This window comes from Vulpes vulpes, chromosome 9, assembly GCF_048418805.1.
Source record: "Vulpes vulpes isolate BD-2025 chromosome 9, VulVul3, whole genome shotgun sequence".
NCBI lineage: Eukaryota > Metazoa > Chordata > Mammalia > Carnivora > Canidae > Vulpes > Vulpes vulpes.
In genome coordinates, this window is record NC_132788.1 from 73446075 (window position 1) to 73468425 (window position 22351).

Consider the following 22351-nt stretch of genomic DNA (forward strand, 5'->3'; position numbering starts at 1 on the left):
CTGCGGCTTTAAGCCCAGAGACATGGGCACCTGATGGGCTTTCTTTTCTGAGGACAGAATCTAGGAATTTCTCAGCTCTGTGTGTGACTCTTACAGATTTCTTGGGATTCTTACTCGCTGTCCCACAGGTAGAAAATGTGATCAGTGTCTCTTAGTTCTAACTGCGCTCTTCTCTTTGCCTGTTTTTTTGCCTCCGATGGCAATGATGATGATGGTGGTGTTAGCAACCGTTGCTTATTAGGTGTTGGGTAAATGCTTTGTAGAGCATTCACTTATGTAGTCTAAGTAGCAAACCAGTGGGTGACATAGAGGACCATGTTCTCAGAAAGGGGAAGGGAGGGTCAGAGAGGGTCAGGCTTGTCACACAGCTGGGAGGTAGCAGAGCTGGGACTTGAACTCAAATACCTTGATTTCAAGGGCCATCCTTGTAACCCCTCTGTTTTCCTGCCTTCCTGCTACAGCCCATTTGTGGCTTTTGTTTGGTAAAGTATCTTCTTCCCATGCCCAGACCCAGAAAATGATGACCTATACATGTGTTCTTACTGAATTGTGTTCCTTGTATCAAGTTTGGGAGTATGTTATTGCCGGGGATCCTTGGTAGCCTCCAGCCCAGCTCTGCATCTCTGCATCTTCCCCCTCCCAAAAGCGTGGCCAGATGGAGAACGGTGGAAGAATAACAGGCCAGAGCAAGGAGTGGGTCCAAGGAGGGAGTAGATAACCTAAAGAGGAATGAGAAAGGGATTTGCCCTAAGATACCAGGTGGGACCCTCCCATGATGACAATGACAGCTTGGTTTTTACTGGGAACCATCCTTGTCTAAGAGGAAGATCACGGGAATCAGAGCTAGACAGACCAGGGAAAGAGTGCAAATCTGCTACTTAAAAAAGCCTCACTGAGCCTCAGTTTCCTAATTAGTAAAGTGGAAATAATGACACCAACTTGTCAGGGTTGCTATAAGGATTAGAGATTGCATAAGTAAAAACCGTCTCATAGAACACATCCTCAATAAAAGGAGGCCATTTTTACATTAATATCATTAAATCAGAGGGAAGATTCCTGGTGAACACTTCAAACTCGTTAACCTGATCCATCCGGGGTGTATTTATTGTCGCACTGATGTGTTCTCAGCCACAGCTACATACTGGGAGAAGGTGGCATCGAATTCAGAGAACATGAAAACAGCTTCTGATTCCGAGGTTCTTTAATTTCCCACAACCCTGGTTGTGTGTCTTTCTAGGAAGGGTCATCATCAATACATATACACCCCCTCACTGCTCTCTCTCCCAGGCAAAGAAGAGTGGATCTGATCAGAGTTGTTTTGCCTTCAGGAGTCTGGGGAATTCAGAAAGCAGGGGTATTGGTTTTAGAACTCCATGAGAACAAAGGCTTTGTCTAGAATGACCACTGATGTATCCTCATCAGCTGAAAGAGGTTGTGCAATGAACCTTTGTTGATTAAATAAATTATAAATCCTCTGAGATTGTTATTTGTCTGTGTCAGGGTTTCTCGGCTTTGACTCTGGTGACATTTTGGGCTAGATAATTCGTTGTTGTGGGGCTATCCTGTGCCCTTGAGGAGGTTCCATAGCTGTCCTGGGTTTTACTTACTAGATGCCAGTGGCATCCCCCTCAGGTGTGACAACTGAAAATGTCTCCAGATGTTGCCATCTGTCCCCTGGGAGGCAACATCTCACGTCCAGATGAGTACCTTTGGACTGCAGAGTGAGGGTTTGGTTAGGGTTCTTTTGGGAGGTTTAGGGTGTAACATGACTAGAGTAAAAAGACTTTTAAAAGATATGAGAATATACTGTGTACCTGAGATGAGTAAAATATTTCTTTGCTTGAAATCAATGGCGAGCATTTTTCTTCCAGTTGCTAAAACTCTCTTTCAGAGTAACAGGGAGGAGGGGATGTGGGGCTGCTGGCTCCCAGGGCTACAGCTTTGCCACGAGCAGCCTACATTGCTACTTTAAGAAACGGTAACAGTAGACGCTACAGCTTCTGGTTCAACTTTGAACTGGCAGGCCCAGGACAGACTGACCTGCTTACAAGACAGATTATTTTAAAATCTCAGCCTGTTTACCCTGTTAAAATGGATTCTGTGGATATGGCCCAGTTTTGCACGTTAAGGATGTCCCAGGTCAGGCATGAGGTATTTTTCAGTGACTGTTGGGATCAGATTTGGCTCCTAGAAGAATGCTGTTCCCAGAGCTGGCCAAGCCACCCACTTACTACCATCAGAAGTTTCTGGCACCGGTTTTGTTACTTTGAAACTTGGACACCCATTAAACTATCCAGCAGCTAGAAGAGATCCTTAAGATCTCAGAACCCAACCTTCTCCATTAAGGAATTAGGAAGCCAGAGGCGCCTGGGTGGCTTGGGTCATGATCTCAGGCTCCCTGCTCAGTGGGGAGTCTGCTTCTCCATCTCCAACCTGCTTGTAATCTGTCTCACTCTCTCTCTCTGTCAAATAAAACAAAATTAGGAAACCAGAGTCCATAGTAGCTGACATATTTCCTTCAAACGCCAATACATCAGCATGAAATCTTAATCAGAATTGACCTATTGAGGGTGATCCTGTTGGTTTTAATGAGAACCTTTTCTACTCAGCTCTACTAGAAAGACTGTTCTTAGAGAGCTGGGTGGCCAGGATTCGATGCTGTAAAGGAGATAGAATGTTTAGCACACGAGCAGCAATGGAGTCCCTGCACACTAGCTCTTGATACTGTTGTCTTACACAGATGCCTTGTTCACAGATGCTCTGCCTTGTTTTATCCTAGAGTCCCTTCTTGGACTCTGGAAACTAGATTTGTTTAAAAAAAAAAAACTTGGACAGTGAAACTGAAGGGCCCTAAATGATTTTGTATGATTGTTTCCTACACTAGAATAGAATCAAAAGACCAGAATGTAGAGACAAAGCCATTTAAAAAGCATAGAAAGGAAATGTTCATCAGAAACTTTTTCCGGGTTAAATGGTATTGTCCTCACATTGTATTAAGTTGACATATGCTGTCTGAGGCGAATATTCAAATACTCATTCTACACAGTTACAAATTGAAGTGTGACTTTAAGAAATAGTAGAAAAAATTGATATACACAGTTTTAAAAAAGGGCAAAGTACATTTCCTTCCTTTGGACCCTAACAGAGCCCTGTATATACTCTCCTCTGTGCTTTGGGTGACCCAGAGATCATATTTGAGCATATTTGGCATATTTGGTGAGCATACTAGGCATATTTGGTGGAGAGGTCAGCTGAACTTTTCAAAGGGGGGGAAAAACTCAGCATTGGAATCGTGCCAGTAGATTTTCATATAAAAGCAAAAGATTTTCATATGAAAATCTACCCAGAAGTTGTTCAAGGTCTGTTTTAGGGTCTTTTTTTTTTTTTTTAAATCTTTTTATAGTTGAAGCCATAGAGTAAAAACCTGCATTAAATAGTAAATTAATATTTATCCAAGTCAAAACAGGTTCTGGAGTGATGGATAGATATATCCGGGGCTAGGTGCTGATTTATATAAATAAATATTTTAAATATATATATACATATATATATTTATAAATTTATAAATCATATTCATGATTTACCACACTCTTCAACATAGTTATTTAGGCTTCAGGTCTGCCAAGATAATGTGATCATGCTAGATATTGTGAATTTACTTTAAAGGGAAATGATATCCAGCATATTTATAAACAGCTAGAAAAGAGTTGTAAGCCCAATGCATTAGGGTAGCCTTATTTATCAGAGCTGACCAATTTAACGCAGTCCTTTGTTTATCCCCAGACTAGTTTACAATTGTGCTTCCTTAGTGACCTTCAAGCAAGGAAGCTGTATTGAGAAGTGTATTTTTTTCCTATTCCAGTTAGATACCAGGGAGCACTTATTGGTTTATAGTTGCAGCAGTAGAGTCTGTAGAGCCCTGTCATGCATGTGTCATGCACACCTCATACCTGGGCATGACCCTTTTCTTTGCTATCCTTTCTGTCTCTGAGCTCTGTGAGTTTTGTACGTATCTCTATTGTGCAATGGTTTTACAACTTTCTAAAAAGTACAACATCTTGAAGTTCCATGGGATCTGTGTCTTTGAGGGTCAGTGGCTGGTAAAGCTCATTTTTTATAGGTTCTGGATCCTCATGGGTTGACTATGAGCCAGTCATGTTCTCTCAGCAAGGCTCATTTCCTACCTCACAACCAGACATGGGACTTTCAAGCATTATTTGAGTGGTGAATTTTTATCTTTGGCCTGATATTCCTGAATCCTGACAGTCTCAAGTAAGAACTTCAGTATAGGGAGAAGGAAAAGGTAGCAGGACTTGGAGAATCTTAACTTCTAAGGATTGATGAGACAGACTGTGGTTCCCCCTAATCCCAGGAAATGGTGCGAGGTAAAGCCTGTCCCTAGTGCCCGATTTTTCTGGTGAATAAACCTGTAGTATGTTGCCATCTAGTGGACCGTATGGCAAACTAAAGATTAATGTATTCTGACCACAGAGTTACTCAAAACTAATTAAATCAGCCAGAGAAAATAACCGAAAGAATTTTTCTAAAAGTAAGTGTTGGGGAAATACATGCAAATTTCAGGTGAAACTAAAGTTGACCTTCAGTAATCATGTTTTCTGAAAGCTGTCAACAGAAGGTTACTCTTTCTTAAGAGTTGGTGAAGATTTACCAGCAGGAAATTGACAAGTTTTTCTAACATGTAAAGAAAGGGTCCAGGATCCTGTGATTTCACTGTAGCTGTATGGTGGGCACAGTTTCATATCCAAAGTCCTAGCAAAAGGCTTCGTTATTACAGGGTTATTTCAGTATTTTAAATTTTTTTTTTAAGATTTTATTCATTCACTCATGAGATACACAGAGAGAGGGAGAGAGAGGCAGAGACACAGGCAGAGGGAGAAGCAGGCTCCATGCAAGCAGCCCCACGTGGGACTCGATCCCGGGACTCCAGAATCATGCCCTGGGCCAAAGGCAGGCTAGGCTCTAAACCGCTGAGCCACCCAGGGATCCCTAAATGTTATTTTTTTTAAGTTTCCAATATCTTTCTTATGTGCATTTCCTTATTTTAAATAAATTTCCACAGAATAAATATGCTTACTTTTAGGAGAAGCAGATGCATGACTTCATAAAGCAGGAATTTTACATTTTAAATGCTAAATAACATCCCCGTAATGTCTGATTCTGTGGTTTCAGACCTAATTTGTATGAAACCTACAAACTGACTTTCATGAACATTGACTATTTATTTTGCTTGTTTCTCTGCTCTTTTGCTTATGTTTGCCTAGATCCCTCCCTGGTGCCACAGCAGCTGAGTGTGCATCAAATCTGAAGAAAATCTACACAGTACAAACAGTACAGGTAAGATCAAGAAATGGACAGGCCAGATTGACATGGTATGTGTTGGAGATGTAATCCTCCAACCAGAAAATGGCTGTCTGCTGGGAGTCCCCACCCAGGGCTCTGTCTGGGTGTCAGTTCTCAGGTCCATTTTGCTGGAGCTGTGCTTAACTAAGTGTAACCCAGAGCACACATCCAAGTGGCCTGCTCTTCTCTTGGTGACCTGCTAAAACTCATTAACTACTTAAATATTTCACAGACCCTCGGGAGCAGCAGACTATGGTGTGTCCCCACATGGATCTTTATTCGCACTCAAATACCAGCTCAGACACTCCCTCTCTGAGCTCTGTTTCCCTTCTCTAGGAGGCAGTAGCACCTCCTCTGCAGGGTTATCTAAGGTTACAGGTCACATAGGAAGAGCAAGTGAGTGTTGCACGTGAAAGTGGAAGGTATCAACCCTCTTTCCTACTTTACATTTAGCTTCCATTATCCTAAATTGAGCAAGTATCAACCCCTTTAGTTTCTTTAAAGTTTACAGAAGAAGGGCACCCCGTCTGGAATGGTTGGGAAGAGTGAGTAAGAAGATAATGTGGTTTCTGTGCTGAGCAGAATATCTGATACGTAGTAGGTTCTCAACACATGTAAGCTCTTCATTCTATCAGTTCTTTCTCTAGCCAACCCTTATGAAGAAAATTTCTGAAAAACTTGGTTGATTTAATTGATCACATTTCCATTTTCCTCAAAAGCAGAGTCTATCAAGTGTATCCCCTTTTTGAGGTTAATGCACTGTTATAGACAGAATAAGGATTTAAGGCTGGTTTCTACTTGCAGTGCTTCTATGTCTGATACTTTCTAGAAGGGCCAGATTTAAAGTTTTCCTGTTATGCCTCTAAATCTTTTAGTCAGTCTTTCAACAATTTTGTTACATGGCCATCTAGATTGTGTCCCTTAGATAGTTTATCACCTTTAGAAGTAGCACAAAGATCCTTCTTTCAGAACTTTTCCCAATATCTGGTTCAGAAAATTGGATATTCTTAGGTGCCATGCAAGGCCATTGAGCCAGGTGTAAAGATACAGTCCAGACCATAGGCCATGTCTGATCTCGTTGGGAAAATGGCATAAACATGTGGAAAGCAAAAGAACAGTGCTGCTGTAAATAATCATGCGGTGCCAAGTACAAGCAGTGTCACAAGGCAGCACATGGGCCACTGTCCAGAGGGATAAATGCTCTCAAATTCCAGGAAAGGCTTCCCCTCACTTCTTTCCTGTGGTTACCTCTTCACAGCAGTCATTGTATAAACCTCAGAGCACTTGATTTTGAAGCCTGTCTTCACATGGAAGTTCTTAGATCCCTTTGACTTTTGGAGGTACTCATTAGATTTTTTACATTCCATTATGACATTGGGTCATCAGAGCTCTGCCTGGGATTCTAGGGCAGACATTGGTAAAATCAGATCAAGGTGTCCGTTTGTTTCCCTGAACCTGTATGACCAGAGTATTTGGTTGAGCCTTGGCATCCAGCAGCAAGTTAGACAGGGTCTTCAGGGACCAATTTTTAAAGTTCCCAGGTTCACACATACTAGGAAATACTTTCTTAAAAGCTATATTGGGGGACACCTGGGTGGCTCAGCGGTTGAGTGTCTGCCTCCATTTCAGGGCATGATCCTGAAGTTCTGGGATCAAGTCCCACATCGGGCTCCCTGCAGCAAGCCTGCTTCTCCCTCTGCCTATGTCTCTGCCTCTTTACCCATGTCTCTAATGAATAAATAAATAAAATCTTTAAAAAACAACCTATATTGGGAGATAATTTGTACTCAGTAAATGTAGATTTCATAAGTGTGAAATTTGGTAAGCTTTGACAAAGGTATGCAGAGATATAATCATAACCCAGATCAAGATAAAAAGATTTGCATCATGTCAGAAAGTTCCTCCATGCCCTTCCATTTAATCCTTCTCTTCCAGAAGCAACCTCTATTCACATTTCTATCCCCATATATTTGTTTTGTTGTTTATGGAATGTCCTATAAATGGAATCATATAGTTCCATACTCTACTGTGTCTGTTATTCCTTTCTCTCAATAAAAACTGAAGGATTGGGGTACCTGGGTGGCTCAGTTGATTAAACAGCTGACTCCTGATTTCAGCTCAGGTCATGATCTGAGGGTCCTGGGATTAAGCCCCCCTCTCAGGCTTTCCACTGAGCAAGGAGTTTGCTTGGGGCTTCTCTCTCTCCCTCTCCCTCTGCTCATCCTTTCCTCATTCTCTCTCTCCCTAAAATAAATAAATAAAATCTTTTATATAAATAAATGCATACTGAAGGATTAAAGGAATGAATGAGAAGTTAATACATGAACCGCTTTCTTGAACCACAACAGATACTTGCGTTAAGGATCCTTTAGGCTGTAGGCCATGTTCTCAGTGGAGGCAAAAACTGATCCTTGGTGGGGTGAAAAATCCTACTGTCCTTATCGTAGGTAAAATACAGATACATATCTAGTACATAAACTAATATACAGCTTTGCTGTGGTATTAACATTTCACAAGGGAATGATTAGGAAAAAAGGGCTCTTTGGGATGGGCTGGAGGGCTGTGATAATGAAATACCGCCCTAACTGGTCAGGAAGTTCTTTCATATCTCTGATGCCTCTGCCTGCCTGGGTTTCCTTATCTGCCAGACAGAGATAATAACGCTGCCTTACTCCCTAAGATTGAGCAAGGGTTAAATGAGATTGCACGTGGCATTGGATGCTACCCCTGGGCATCATCAGTTGACTGGCGAGGACGTGGGGAAGGATGTAGAGTAGCCTCACTGCCTGGGTTTCTCTCCCAGATCTGCTACTTACCAGCCCCAGCAAGTTGCTTAACTTCTCTGTATCTGCTTACTCATCTGCAAGATGGGAACAATCTTGATACTGATTATATCATGAGGCCCTGAGAATGAAATGACACGAGGAGGTGAAAAGCCCATAGTAAGGGTCCAATAGCAATAACAGGCTCATCTGCCATTACTCACCAATTTCTACTGGAGCATCCTTTTGTGTTTTCCTCAGTCATGTTTACTGTCAGACAGCTGACAGCTGTGCAATTCTACTTTTCAATGATTGATTTCAAACAGTTATTCCCCAGACTATGCCACTGCTGATACCCCTACTCATGAAAACACATTTAACCAATTGGTAACTTTTGGGATTCCAGCCTGTGAGTGTCCTGAACATTTGGGAATAGTCCTTAGTATTTAACAATAGGTTTTGGTGCCAGTTTTAAAGTCATTTGAGGACATCCTTTGGTTCCCCTGTGTTTTTATTCTTTGATTATATAGTGATTCTTGGACCCTTGCTCTTTCAGCACCAAAACTACATCCCTAATTGTGTCCATGATTTTTCCCCATCTCCGTTTGGGTGAAATAGAATCATGGGTTATTAAGGACTGCTTTATATATAAGGATATGATATGTCTTTTTGTACTTTGAGGCCCTTCAGTAAATCAGAGTTGTGGATAGGGGTGGAGGAAGAAGTGTTATTCTCATTTATTAGCTACCGAGACTGAGGCTGAGATGTATGTGCTCCAGAATATCCAGTGGAAACGCTAATCTTGCATGTCTCAGGGACTAAAACTCCCACCCCTTCTAGGTCAGTTTTCTTCCTTTCACTCTGCCATGAGCGAGAGATGGGGGGGGGGGGCGGTGAGGGGAGGCGCGTGCCTCCAGACGGCCCACTGACCCCTGCTGAGGACACTCTCACTGTAGCCAACAATAATTCTCTTTGCTTTGAGTTAAATTTATTTCCTACTTTCCTGCCTTTCTTGGAAAATTCCATTTTTCATCTAGTTGTGTTTTCCAGATGCTTATTGATTCCTTTTACTCTTTTGTAAACATTTCCAAATTTTCCACATTTCTCCTGTGTTTTTATGTCCTAAATGGATGCAGTACAGAATAGAGCAAGCCTGATTTTTACCTGTGGAAGAATGAAGAGTTACCTGCCAAATATGATTTGCAAGGGAGGGCTCCCTCAGCCCCACTCTCTTTCAGCCTTGCTGCCACAAAACCAGCAATCCCACCCCTGAAACCTCATTCTTCTACAACATTCTATCCTACCTCGGTCATTTGTGTTATCCCTTTCAAGATTTTGCCACACTGTGTCCCACTTGTGCTGTGTTCTACCCAGTATTTCCCATAAATTGGCTGACTTTTTACTTAAATTTACATAATACAGAAACTTCATGTTTTTTCTGTAAATGGATATCCGGCATCGTTTATCATAAACAGAAATCTTCGTCAAAAATACATACAATCTGTTAAAATGAAGAGGATTCTCCTTCTGTACCTGTGTACTGCCAGTGATAACAAGACGTCATCCCTCATCAGAAGGTGGGAAGTTGTGCTATTATAGATCATTAAGTTAGGATGACAGATTGCCTTCCAAACCTTTAGGGAGTGAGGGCTATCCCTTTCAGAGAAAGAGGCTTATATTATAGGTCAGTGCTGGTAATGAAGAATGATGTAAAGACTGATTCAAATTTTGAACACAGTCGGGCAGCCCACAGTGGGTGGCATCCTGCAATAGAATGACCTGGAATGAACCACTTGGGTGAAAAGAGGGGACCAAGGAAGGAAGGGAGACGCACTGTATTGAAGAAAGAGATAAAAGGACTTGCAGCCAGGTCTACTTCATAGATCTGTCGAACAGAGACTTAATTTTGAGTAAGACAGGGTTCCTTATCATTTAATTTATTCATTATGTGTATAATGAGATCAGCATTTGTTGTCCCAACCCATTTGTGCAAAAATAGAATCGCAGTCAGGTTACCCACATCCTCCCTCTCTGCTGGCTTGCCAGCACAGGGGATGGGGAGAGGGTGGGGGTAGGTATTGTGTGGGTGGGGCCAAAGGGGGAAATTAAGCCTTGCACAGTGAAAGAAATTTAGTCACTTCCCATGTAAAACTCAGTCCCCAAAGAGGATCACAATATGCCACCCCCCAAAGTGCCACTTTAGTGTGAGAATTATGTTGAGCTGAAGGTGATGGAGAAACAGCAGCGAAGGATCCCTCTGTTCTCCTGTCTGCTTAATATCAAGGCATAAATTTCCCTTTTAAGGGTAGCAAACTTACCTGTACAAACATCCATTTGGACAGGTAGCCCCCTCTCTTGCCACTCGAGTCTGCACAGCAGACCTTATACTGTACAACTGTTTCTACCGTCTGTGTCCTAGTCACCTACCCCAACTGACCACCTGTAAGGAGTCCCAAACCCCTTTTCCTTTATCCATTCACTTTTTAGAGTTTATCACCCTTTGTTATAATGGTACGTAAGCTTCTGAGTCCAACCACTTTCTTTGGGCTTTCATGTCCATTCTCTGAAGCCCCTGTGCACTTCAAAGTATTAACACTAATAAAGAAACATATACCATTGTGCCTTGTTCAGGAAGCAGGGTGCACACTGCTCTGATGTGTTTCCCCAGGCTTTTCTCTGGGCTCTCTCCTCTCAAAGTTTGAATTCCACTTAGCTCTCCAGTTCAGACTTTGTGATTTACTCAGTGACTTCCTATGCGATGAGCGATTACTCTAACACCCTGTCCTTTGTTTTATCTATGTGATGATCAGTTCTCCAGACTCTGATTCTCTCTTTAAGTCAGGCCCTTTTGGAATTACAAACAAAGCCCATTTCTCTCTCAAGTACCCAGCTCTTGCAGATCAGAAGCACTTTGCTTTCAGCCTACTGTGTCTGCTGTCAGTTAAAAACATCCTTTAAGTTCTTGCTTTGTTTGTTCTTGGTTCTTTCTGTCCTCCCCACAAATATCATTGATTCAGTTGATGGGAAGCAAGCTCCAGACAACTAGAAATTCATTCCTATTGAATGGAAATATTTGTTTATTATTTTAAAAAATATTCTCCTGCTTTACATGCTGTGACCCTCAGAAGAAATTCTGGACTTTGGGTTTCTTTTTTGGTGGGGGGATGGTTTGCTGGGTGTTTTTGTTTTATTTCACACCTGCTTGTCTGTCACAACATGGCATTTTTTTTCTAGTATTTTCAAGTATGTTCTCTTTTTCTTTTTACATTCTAATAAAAACTCGAGGAGGATATTTTTCAGTTTTTCTGGTAGTGAATGATGACCTGTTTGGCAGAAGACTAGCAGGTAGAGCATAATTGCTTCAACCACAACCAGTAGATGAGGGCTTTATCAAGGGGTCACACTGTCTAGTGATTTTAACTACACCTTGCTTCCTTACTTGAGACATATCACAAATTCTCATTTCACCTTTAATCATTAAATTAATCCAATGAAATAGCTGTATCTACCTGCTACATAGAGGAGGAAATTAGATTTCAGAGGCTCCATGAGTTGTGAAGGGAACCTGAGAACCTCGGTCCTGAATCCAGGTTGATTTTGTTGGATTTACCATTCCACTGGGCAGCCATCGTCCCTGCCTCTACTCTTCAAGGATGGTGCCAGAAGGATGCTTGAGAGCTTACCCATCAAGGCGCAGACCCCATAGGCAAGGTGTAGACCCATGGCCTTCATACATCCAGTTCAGTTCCCCAGGGGTACATCACAGTGCCTGCCTGTAATGGGTGCCTGCAAATGTTGACCAAATGAGCAATGCCCGACTTTTATACCTTTTGTCGTCTGGGGGGGATCATTTAGGCTTTTAAGAAAAGCACTTTGCCATTATTTATAAATGCTGTGCTAACTTTTACTTCAACCTACTATTTGCAGGCCACTTTGAATTAATTCTAAGAATTCTAAGAATTAATTACAAAGCCATTAGGCTTTTGAAATCTATTGCAAGTTTCTATCTATAGTAAAATTTAGGTATTTCAACAAAGATAAAAATGCGTTTCAGAGAATATGATCGTGAATTCTCAAGCTTCCAGTGAAATAGCCCTTTTACTTTCCACAAAGTAGTGGGGGATAGTCTCAGGAGCTCTGTGATGCTGGATTCTTTCCTCAAGCTATTTGACCATCATGTATATAATCGTCCCCCCTCATCCAACAGGGGTGCATTCTAAGACTCCCAGTGGATGCCTAAAACACTGCATAGTACTGAAGTTCATACATAGTAGGATTTTTTTCCCCATACATACATACCTATGATAAAGTTTAATTTATAAATTGGGCACAGTAAGAAATTAACAATAATAATAAAATACAGTTGTAACTATATACTGTAATAAGTGATGTGAATGTAGTCTCTCTCTCTCTCTCTCTCTTTCTCTCTCTCTCTCTCAGAATATCTTATGGTACTGTAGCCACATTTCCTATGATGATGTGAGATCATGAAAAGCCTACATGGCAAGGTGAATGACATAGGCACGTGATGTAGTAGTAAGCTACTATATAGACCTTCTGATGTTATGTCAGAAGGAGGATCATTTGCTCCTGGGCCGCATTTTACCATGGATAACTAATTTAACAAATATTCCACATATTGGTTGAGGCTTGCAACAAGGAAACAGACCAATTTAGTGCTGCATACTTTTTCAATGGGGCTCTTTTCAGTGATGTCACCAGATATTTTGCTCCTGTTTTATGTTCTATGTGCCTTAATAACTGCCTTAAGTCAGTCTATTGCTGTACCTTCTTGGGCTGTAATCTCCTCCTATCAGATTTGCCAAAACTAAAAAAATCATTTGTCTGTTTATTTTCAAGAGAAACTGTTAAAGCCATGAACTTTAGCATGATCCTTAGAGTGTTTTCTTTTTGGATGAGGAGAAGCACTGTGTCACTCTTTTTGAAGTGCTTCAGATACTCGGTGAAATACCAGGGCCCAAGAACTTTGGCAGGGAGTGGTGAGGGTGGGTACTCTGGTTGAGGTGCTCCATTGCAAGGCTTGAAGTGTAACAACACCAAAGTCCTTTTAGTTAAAGCAGGGATTTTAATTCTAGCATAATTTTATCCATAAATTCTACACAGATCACTGCCACACCATTGGAGAAGTCCCAGACTAGAGCTAACCAGCATACTCGATGTGGTTAAGCGAATCTCCCGCTCTCTCTTGTCATTCTGTGACTCCTTGACCTGGTCCATGGCTTCCAAGAGGAGAAAGATGTGCCTAAAGCATAGTAGTCAAAGGAAATGGCACAGTGGTTAAGATCACATTTTGGAATCAAACTGTGTGGCTTCAAATTCCACCTCTCTCTGTTCACACTCACACCACAGGCAAATATTGGAGTCATGTTATCATTTGCACTAATGGTAAACCATTTATTAGGTAAATACTTCTATAAGGACAGATACTTGTTTGAGGATGTGCTGTTACTACTGATTTTCAGCTATTCCCTGTATAGTGCCATGTTAGTATAAGGGATCAAAGTATTTTTTTATTTTAATTTATTTGAGAGAGAGAGAGAGAGAGAGAGAGACAAGTAGTGAAAGAATGAGCAAGGAGGAGAGGCAGAAGCTCCCTGTTCAACAGGGAGCCTGAGGCAGGGCTCGATCCCAGGATCCTGGGATCATGACCCGGCCCAAAGTCAGATACTTAACCAACTGAACCACGTAGGTGCCCCAGGGATCAAGGTATTCTTGATCAGTCTACTGTCAGGTGGTTTTCTGATTTCAGTTTTATCTCACATGTCATTGTTGCTTTCCTTGCAATTAATTCAGCTTTAATTTTTATACCAGATAGGCTTGAACAACTCAAGAATTATCATTCAGCATACATGAAATTTACTTCCACTGCTCCACTACAGAGGCCCTGGGACTTATTTTTCTGGTTGTTCTGCTGTTTGTGCTGTTTTCCTCAGATCTACTAGGACACCCAGACTTCACTTACCCTATTATACAGAGTGATACTTCTTATTTGTGTAGTAACTCTATGCATAGAGTTCATAATGTAGTGGTATGATGGCCTATTCCAAACAATCTGGGAGGGGCTTTTTTATTTGTAAACTCAATCCTTGTCCTAATCCTTGTGGTCATACCAAATGCTTACTTTTAGACAAATTAGTCTCTGTGCCTGCATTATGTATAAAACAAGAATAATAATTGCGCCCCCTCATGAGGTTGTCAGTAGGGCAGATTACATGCATATGTAGAAGTTCATAGACCAAATCCTGGCACTATTAGTACCTATACCTTTACTATGGTTACTATAATTCTTAATTATATACTATATATTGTATATATTATATAATAAATTATATATAGTATATAATTAGGAATTATATACTATATATAATATAATATTATATATTATATTACTATAATTCTTAATCTGTTTTTGTCCACCAGCTACTCGGTGTCTGAGTTAGTTCCAGCTGCCATAACAGAATATTATAGGCTGGGGAGCTTGACCAGTAGATACTGATTTCTCACAGTTCTGGAGGCTATAAGTTCAAGATCAGAGTGCTTGTATGGTTGGGTTCTGGTAAAGGCCATCTTCCTGGTTTATAGACAGGAAGACGGTTTATAGTTTATAGCTCTCTTGTATCCTCACATCACAGAGAAAAAGAGGGCTGGTTCTCTTCTTTTTCATGTCAGGACACTAATCTCATCGTAGGGGCTCTGTCTTTCTGACCTGATTACCTCCTAAAGACCACACCTCCTAATACCATCCTATGGGAGGGTAGGGTGTCAGTATATAAATTTGGGGAGGACACAAACATGCAGTCCTATATTTTGGACAACTTGTTTTAGTAACTACTCCCTGTTCCTTCTAGGAGGGGAACGGAGAGAGTACATAAAGTGATCCCTCTCTGCCTCCTCCTCTGTGAGCCATCCCCTAATCCAAAGCAGAACAGTTTCCTTCTGGGCTTAGAAAGAAGACAGTCTGTGTTAAAAGGAAATATGGTTCACTACATATATTCAGCACTTGAGTCTGTGTTAGATACCATCCACTTGCCAGAAAAGTCAATAGCAAGGTCCATGCCCAGTTTTACATGGAGATACATGGCATAGGGAGGTTTGCTTAATAACTATTGCTTCCTGTGAAGCATAGAACTTGGCCCCACATCAGCAAGGAACGTTCTTTAATGCTATGTTACAATTTGTAACAGAAAACTAGAAGTATTACTGAAAAGGAAATCTATTTTGAATGGATAGGACTTAATGAGAATCCGATTTTTTTTCTTGTTTTCTTGAATGCGTTAATTTTATAATCTAGTGGCATAGCGAATCAATACTGGGTATATTAAACAAGGTGTTTTTCTTTTGAAGATATTCTGGAGTGTGTACAATAACATCCCTCCTGTGACTAGCCTGCCTTTGAGATGTAGTTATCATTTAATGAGAGGAGAGAGGCGACCACTTTGGTAAGTGTATAACTTGTAATTTGAGGTTAAGGTGGGAGGGAAATGGTTGTGAACCTCATAAAATATTTACTTCATGCCAAATTGGAATGCCAAAGTCATTTTCTCCCGGTAATGATGGAAAGTAATTTTAGCTCTTACTTAATTATGAACGAAGCCGCTGCCCACTTTCCCCTTCACCCTGGGATCCACAATGATGAGTAGGTTTCTCAGTGTTCCCCACTGAACACCCCATTGTGGTCTCACCAAAAATAGGCCATTGTTAGCACGCCAAAGTTATGATGCAGCTCTTCGTATGGGGTGTTGCTTCATTTTGGTTTGTTTTCTCATTTGCACGATAATGGCCTGGATAGTGGACTGAAAAAGCTTCTAGGCTCATGGGAGTTGAGAGGAACAGATGGAGTATCCATGTCTATACTGTATGATTGAACTTCAGAGACATCTCTCACATGGACCACATAGAAAGTGTGGGAGACAGGTCAGGGCCCAGGGTCTAGATCCTTCTTTAATACCTTGGTGTAGTGATGAGGGTAGAAGATAATAAGCCAGTTTGTTTAACTGGAGTCCCAAATAAAGATATAACATATAAGAATTTATTCTTATGTCCTATGTGTGTGTGTGTGTGTGTGTGTGTATTTAAGATACATTTATCTGTATGTATATAAGAATATATCTCTTATATGTAAATTTATATATATAAATATATAAATAAAGAGTAAATTCTTATATTGTGTCCCTCAGCCATTCTAAGTAACTGAGATGTCCATTGGTAGGGCTGAATTGTGCCATTCCTGAGCACTCAAATTTCATTAGGAATCTCATGCTCTCCATCAGGTTTGCTTTGCTTTTTCCTCTGGGTCGCTGTAGTTTTTTAGACAGGCTCTCCCATTTGTGGTGGCAGAGTGGCTTTCATGAGTTCCAGTCTTACGCCCTCCAAGTTTGTCACTGTTAACCTTCACCAGACCCAGTAAGATGCCAGGGCTGGCTGTCATTGGCCAACCATGGGTCCTTTACATCCCTGGCCAATCACAAGGACAGAAAGGGGCAGTATTTTCATAGGCAAACCTGGATCGTCAGCCCATCTTTGAGGCTGGGATGTGGAATCAACCCTATTGGAGTGGGTCTGATGGAAAAGTAGGGGACAAGTAGCTCCTTAAAGGGAAACTGGGGTACTTTTACCAGACAAGCAAGCAGATACTACACAGGAAAACACAGCAGATGCCCACCACAGGGACCAAGTTTCCTATAAGGCATACAGTGCGAGGTTGATATGAGAATCAGACAAGGCAATGTCATGAATGTGGTACTAAAACAGAAAGTCCTTCACGCATGTAAAGCACTTGCATTAATTTGTTCATCCCCAGGTAGCATAGGGTACCTCTCATCACCACTTCTTCAGGGTGAGAGGCTAGTATCCCATTGCCCACCCACCACCACCAAATCCCACTTTCTTCCCTCCCCATCTTCACCCCCTTTCTCTTTCTTTCATTTGCCTCCTTTTCCAGTGAAAGGACTGGGGGGGAGAGTTTATTTTAAGAATGCTCCATTGTTTGTTGATTTTAATGTCATCTGCTGTTAAACTAGATGCATGTAGAATTACTTAATCCTTGAGTGTAATTTTAAACCTTGGTCTCCAATCCAGGGAAGAGGAGAGTAATGCCAAGGGCGGCGTATGGAAGATGAAAGTCCCCAAGGACAGCACGGTACGTTTGTTCTGATCCTCTTCTAGAACTGGCTGTGGTTGGGATTGTTGTTGACTGCCTATGGTGAGCATCTTGTACTTTTTAGGCAATCCACTTGGTAGTCTCAGAATAGGACTGGGGATGAGAAAGTCTGTTCTGACCTTCATGATTTTCTGCCCCACAGTGTCACCTTGAAAATGTAGTATCACATTTCTTTATACTACTATGTATGTAGTAGTAGGACTATTAAAAGTTCTGAAGAGCTACATGCTTCTAAACTTGACAGAAAGGCTGATTGTGACAGTCATTTCCTCACCAGCCATGACTAAGATGTGGACGTTGGTATACATGGTGAGAAGCAGATTCCTGACCACCAAAAGCTTGTCCTTCCTCCACTGAAGTTGGTGCAGAGATAGGGGATGCTTAGGAGGCTATCTTACCATTCTTTGTGGTTCATGTGGGGCTGTACCCAGCCTCTCTGAGGGTCTCATGAGAGCCTTGTTGGTAGGACGGCCTGTTGAGACAACTAGTTTCTAGTGGCCAAGCTTCAGAAACCGAGATTTTCTAGAATAGGCTCAAATTTATCATACCGACAAAAGCGAACATTCAAACCCATTCTTAAGCTTTGGGAAACCAAAACAGTTCTTTGAAAATGGATGAAAGGGCAGAAGCTACCAGAGTCACCTTTTCATGGTTTCTTTCATGTGGATAAGCTCAAAGAATTGCAGTGTCTCCTGAGACCCATAGGTTTGAGTCATTTCCCTGTAAGTCATTTCCCTAACCTCTTAAAGAGGTGACCAGATTTATTTGTTAATGATGCAGACTATCATCAAGATGCATAGCTCCAGGATTTGCCTGTTATTTGGCTTTCATAAAAAATGTCAGGGAGTCAACAACCAGGCAAGGCCTGTGAAAATCCTCCTGTCACTCTTTGAAAGGAGAGAACATAAGTTGTTTTTAATTTCAATGAGGGCACGGTTTCCTTTTCATGTGCTTTATTGACTCACCCCAGACTTTGAGTTCTGGTAGAGACAATTGTGATGTCAGCATGTGGTGAGCAGTAGCTGACGGGCACATTTGCCCTTTCTCTCCTTGGCCATATGCAGTCACAAATAATAACATGTCCATGTCTGTACAAGTGTCCTCTTCATTCACTGTCACTTGTGGAGGAGTGGGAGTCTGGTGGGCCAAAGCTGTCTGATGTCACAATGGGGAAGGGCACTTCCCCTCCCCCCTAACTTCCTTGCAACGTCCTCAACTTCATCATGAACAGTGTAAGACACCGCAGGTTGGACGTAGAAAACGGAGAGGATGATTTCCAGAAGGGAGACAAGCAGAGCCAAAGGGAGCATCTAGGAAAGGGAAAATAAAATCCTCCTTGAGGACTGAAAGGTCATGGTGTTTAACTGCTGTCATCTTGGTTAAAAATTCAGCTAGGCTGCTTTCAGCTTATTAGAACATAGTAATAAACACTATTATTAATAGTTAATATGTAGCAAGCACCTGGCATAGAGCAGACATGCAGCTATTTATGGAACGGATCTTAAATGTTAGTTTTTTTTGCTGCAGTCACAATGCTAAGCCCGTTGAATGCATTTGTTGACTAATTTTATGGTCACAACAACCCTGGGAGGTCAGCTCATTGTTATTCCCTGCTCACCTACAGAAACTGATGCTCCCAGGGGTTGATAACCTGTCCCATCACAGACTAAACAGCCTGTCAGGATTCAAATTCAGTTCTGGGAGAATTCAGGGCCTGAAAACTCTGGCAAGGAATATGAATGGAATCAAGAACTTTTCGAGGGGGAATAACTGGAAGAACTTTCAGGCCTCCAGTTACCCCTGGGTGCATGCTGGCTGGTAACTGGATGGCCTTAGTAGATCTTGGGTAGAAGGGACTCCAGGTTTCTCACTTGGGCACGTGTACCAATTCTTCTAGGGAGAGGCATGCATACCCACATCAAATTCTACCTGTTAACATAAATAGTCTGTCTCCGGTGGATGGAAATTTCTAAGTATTCACTAAACCAGAAATTTCCCTAAGTGCTCACCACTTTGGTAACCTTTTAAGTACCTCATAAACTGCAGGAAAACAGAAGGAAGGGAGGGTTTTGGAGAGAATGATTTTACTAATAGCATTCAACTATAATCAATTGATACATTTTCAATCAGTGAAAGCTAAAGAAATTGGAACATGATAAGTCACTTGAAAGCATTCCCCATTGTTTTGAACTTCATCACAGGTTTCCCTAGAGATTCACTTTGTGGCTTTGGACACAAAGCTTTATGGACACGGTTTGTGACTTTGGATCCCTCCTATCTATCTGTGGAAAGTTACTTGTAAAACGATACAGTATATGCCACGATTGTGAGTGTTGACACCTGTGACCTGGGGATGTCTGCGGGTGCCAAATATGGGCATGAACAGTGCATGTGAAGCTGAGGAAAATGTGACTTGTTCAGCTCCTGAAGATACTTGTCTAAAAATATATGTGTTGTTATTGGTTTTTTGTTTTTGTTTTTGTTTTTTATTTTATTTTATTTTACTTTATTTTATTTTATTTTTTGGTTTTGTTTGTTGTTTTTTTATTCTTTTCCCATGCCAGTCCACAGTTTGGAAAGAGTTGTTGTTAGCGACAATCGGGGAACAGTTCACAGACTGTGCCGCTGCAGGTAAAGAAGCTCATGCCGTCAGTCACCCACTCGTGTGTGCTTGGCTTGTGCTTGTCACTTGGAGAAGTTTGTTTCTGTGTGTTTGATTTTTGACATCTTTTGAAGTCGTTTACTTGGTTAACTGTGAAGTTACAGGGGTTTTTTCATGTGACCATGGCGTTTCATGTTATGTGTGTGTGTACATGTGCATGTTTTTGTGTGTGTATTACATGTATGTACATATGTATATGTGCATATATCTTTCCCCACATAGCTCATCTTAATAGTATCCTCAAACATCTGTCTAAAAGAAATAAGCAGAAAGAAAAGAAAATTTGGTTCTTAACACAGTTTGGGGTAGGTTTCTCATTCTAGTTCCTCCAGAGGGGTAAGTTTTCTGTGGTGTCTGGCAGTGTGGGGAGTGAGGCAAGCACAGTTTTTTCTGTACTTCTCCCCAACCCCCACTAGTTTTTCTCCCTCCTGTCCTACTCTTGGGCTCCTGCTCAGCGACTCACAAAGGCTAGATGGGGATGTGCTCAACATTAGGACTTATGACCCCACAATTGAAGCTAAAATATAAGGTCCTCAGGCATTTTCAAATACTGAGTGAACTTCTCAGAGCCTCCGTAAGTCCATTTTAATTTTGCTTTGTGTTTATCATGAAACCATCCAAAAAGGAGACGAACTGAATTGCTTGTGTAACGTTTTGTTTTTTTTTTGTGGCTAATGCCTTCAGAATGTTCCTGAGGTAACATTTAGAATAACACTTTACCTATTCAGTTTTCAGTTAAAACATTTTTTTCTTAGCTAATTAGTACTGATTAATTAGTCCTCAGATGTCTCAGACGGGGCCATGGCAAGCTTCACATTCACCTACTAGCAGTTTCAATAATTCTCCTTTTGTTTTGCTTCCTTATTACACCAGCATTCATTCCCTTAAGACAAAACCTGGGTTAAGATGAAATTGTCTTCAAAGTACACATTCCTTCTGTTTTAACAGGGAATAGTTAGCAACTTCACAATATGGAGCCAAAAATACGTCCTAGGTATAATTATAAACACATAAATCCCTGGGAGAGGAAGTTTCCTGTGCGAATTATTCCTGTTTCCAGAACCAGGGAAAATAGTCTAAGTAATAATAAACAGGCAGGATTGAGTAAAGAAGGCCTGTTGTTCCATGGTTGAGTTAGGAAATGAGTGCACCATTAACTGTCTGTTAAGCATTAGCTCTTCCATTACCCCAGCTCTGCCACCTGGAGCAAGTCAGCCAGTCTCTCTGGGCCTTGCTTTCCCCATCTTTAAACAGTGGCTCCTCCTAGCTCTTATACTGCCAGTACCCTAAAATAATTAGGGTTTTGCTGGTCAATTCTACTTTAGAATATTACATGTTTGCTGACGGATCTGCCTTTGCATAAGAGTTGCAGCCTTTTACCACGCCGTTTCTGAAAGTGCTCTGCTAGTAGGAGCCGCCTAGTTACCAAAAGCCAAGCCAAACTGAAATCCTGACGGCTCAGCAGATTCAGCAGCCATCCATTACAGCACCCTCTGGCCAATAGCGTAGAAATGGGCTATCCCCAAAGACTGTTTCCCTAAAAGGCTGATCTAGTGTCTTCATGGCCATTCTTGAGAATGCTAATGAAAATGGCATGAGCAGGGCTTCCCGCTTCACTTGCTGATTTTCTGTTCACATAGAAGTTCTGATTGTGAGCTCGAGCAAGTATACATTGAAGGGATAAATTCAAAAATAAGAAACCTGAACCAAAATGGAATTTTCAACCCAACAGTGTTTCTTGTAGCTAAGGGATGGCTGTTTTTTTAGAAATTTTGATTTTAAGTGTGACATATCTACAGAAAAGTACACAAATTGTAATGTGTATAACTTGATAAATATTCACAAAGTAAACATCCAGATCCGTAACTGCATCCAGATCAGGGAACAAGCAGAACATTACCCACTGCCCCAAATCCTTCCTTGCCCTCCCTCCCTGCAAAGGTGGCCACCAATGGCCTGCTTCTGATACCATAGGCTGATTTTGCCTGTTTTCAAACATTTATATAAGTGGCATCAATTAGCGTCAAGTCATACACATTTAGCCAGGATCAAATTCATTTTAAAAGAGAAGAAGGAAGAGAGGGAGGGAGGGAAGGAAGGAAGGAATACACAAAGGAATTACTTTACTGAAGATGAATGCCTTTGGTAAACTGGATGGGCCCTCCTTTAAATTATATCAGAATACTAGGATGTTTTAACCCCCAGGCAGACAACTGGAAAAATTGATGGTATAAATATTTAGATGCACAGATTGAGAGCAAATTAGGCAAATTACACAAAGCATATTAACTACAGCAAAAGTTCCGAATTTTGATAATGCTCATCTTCTGCATTTTACTTATAGATGCTGAGCATGCAAGTACAGAGGGTCGACCCTGTATCATT

General features: G+C 41.3%; 1 protein-coding gene across 7 annotated transcripts in view; it reads left to right on the top strand.

Moving 5' to 3' along the window:
- Positions 1–22351, top strand: part of EIF4E3 (eukaryotic translation initiation factor 4E family member 3) — a 69132-nt gene that overhangs the window by 39251 nt on the left and 7530 nt on the right. For all 7 annotated transcript variants that reach the window (XM_072720435.1, XM_072720434.1, XM_072720436.1 and 4 more), the window contains 4 exons: positions 5283–5355; positions 15489–15583; positions 17223–17283; positions 19869–19935. In XM_072720435.1, coding sequence (XP_072576536.1) covers positions 15558–15583; positions 17223–17283; positions 19869–19935 — 154 coding nt within the window. In that variant the 5' untranslated portion in view covers positions 5283–5355; positions 15489–15557. The remainder of the gene's footprint in view (positions 1–5282; positions 5356–15488; positions 15584–17222; positions 17284–19868; positions 19936–22351) is intronic.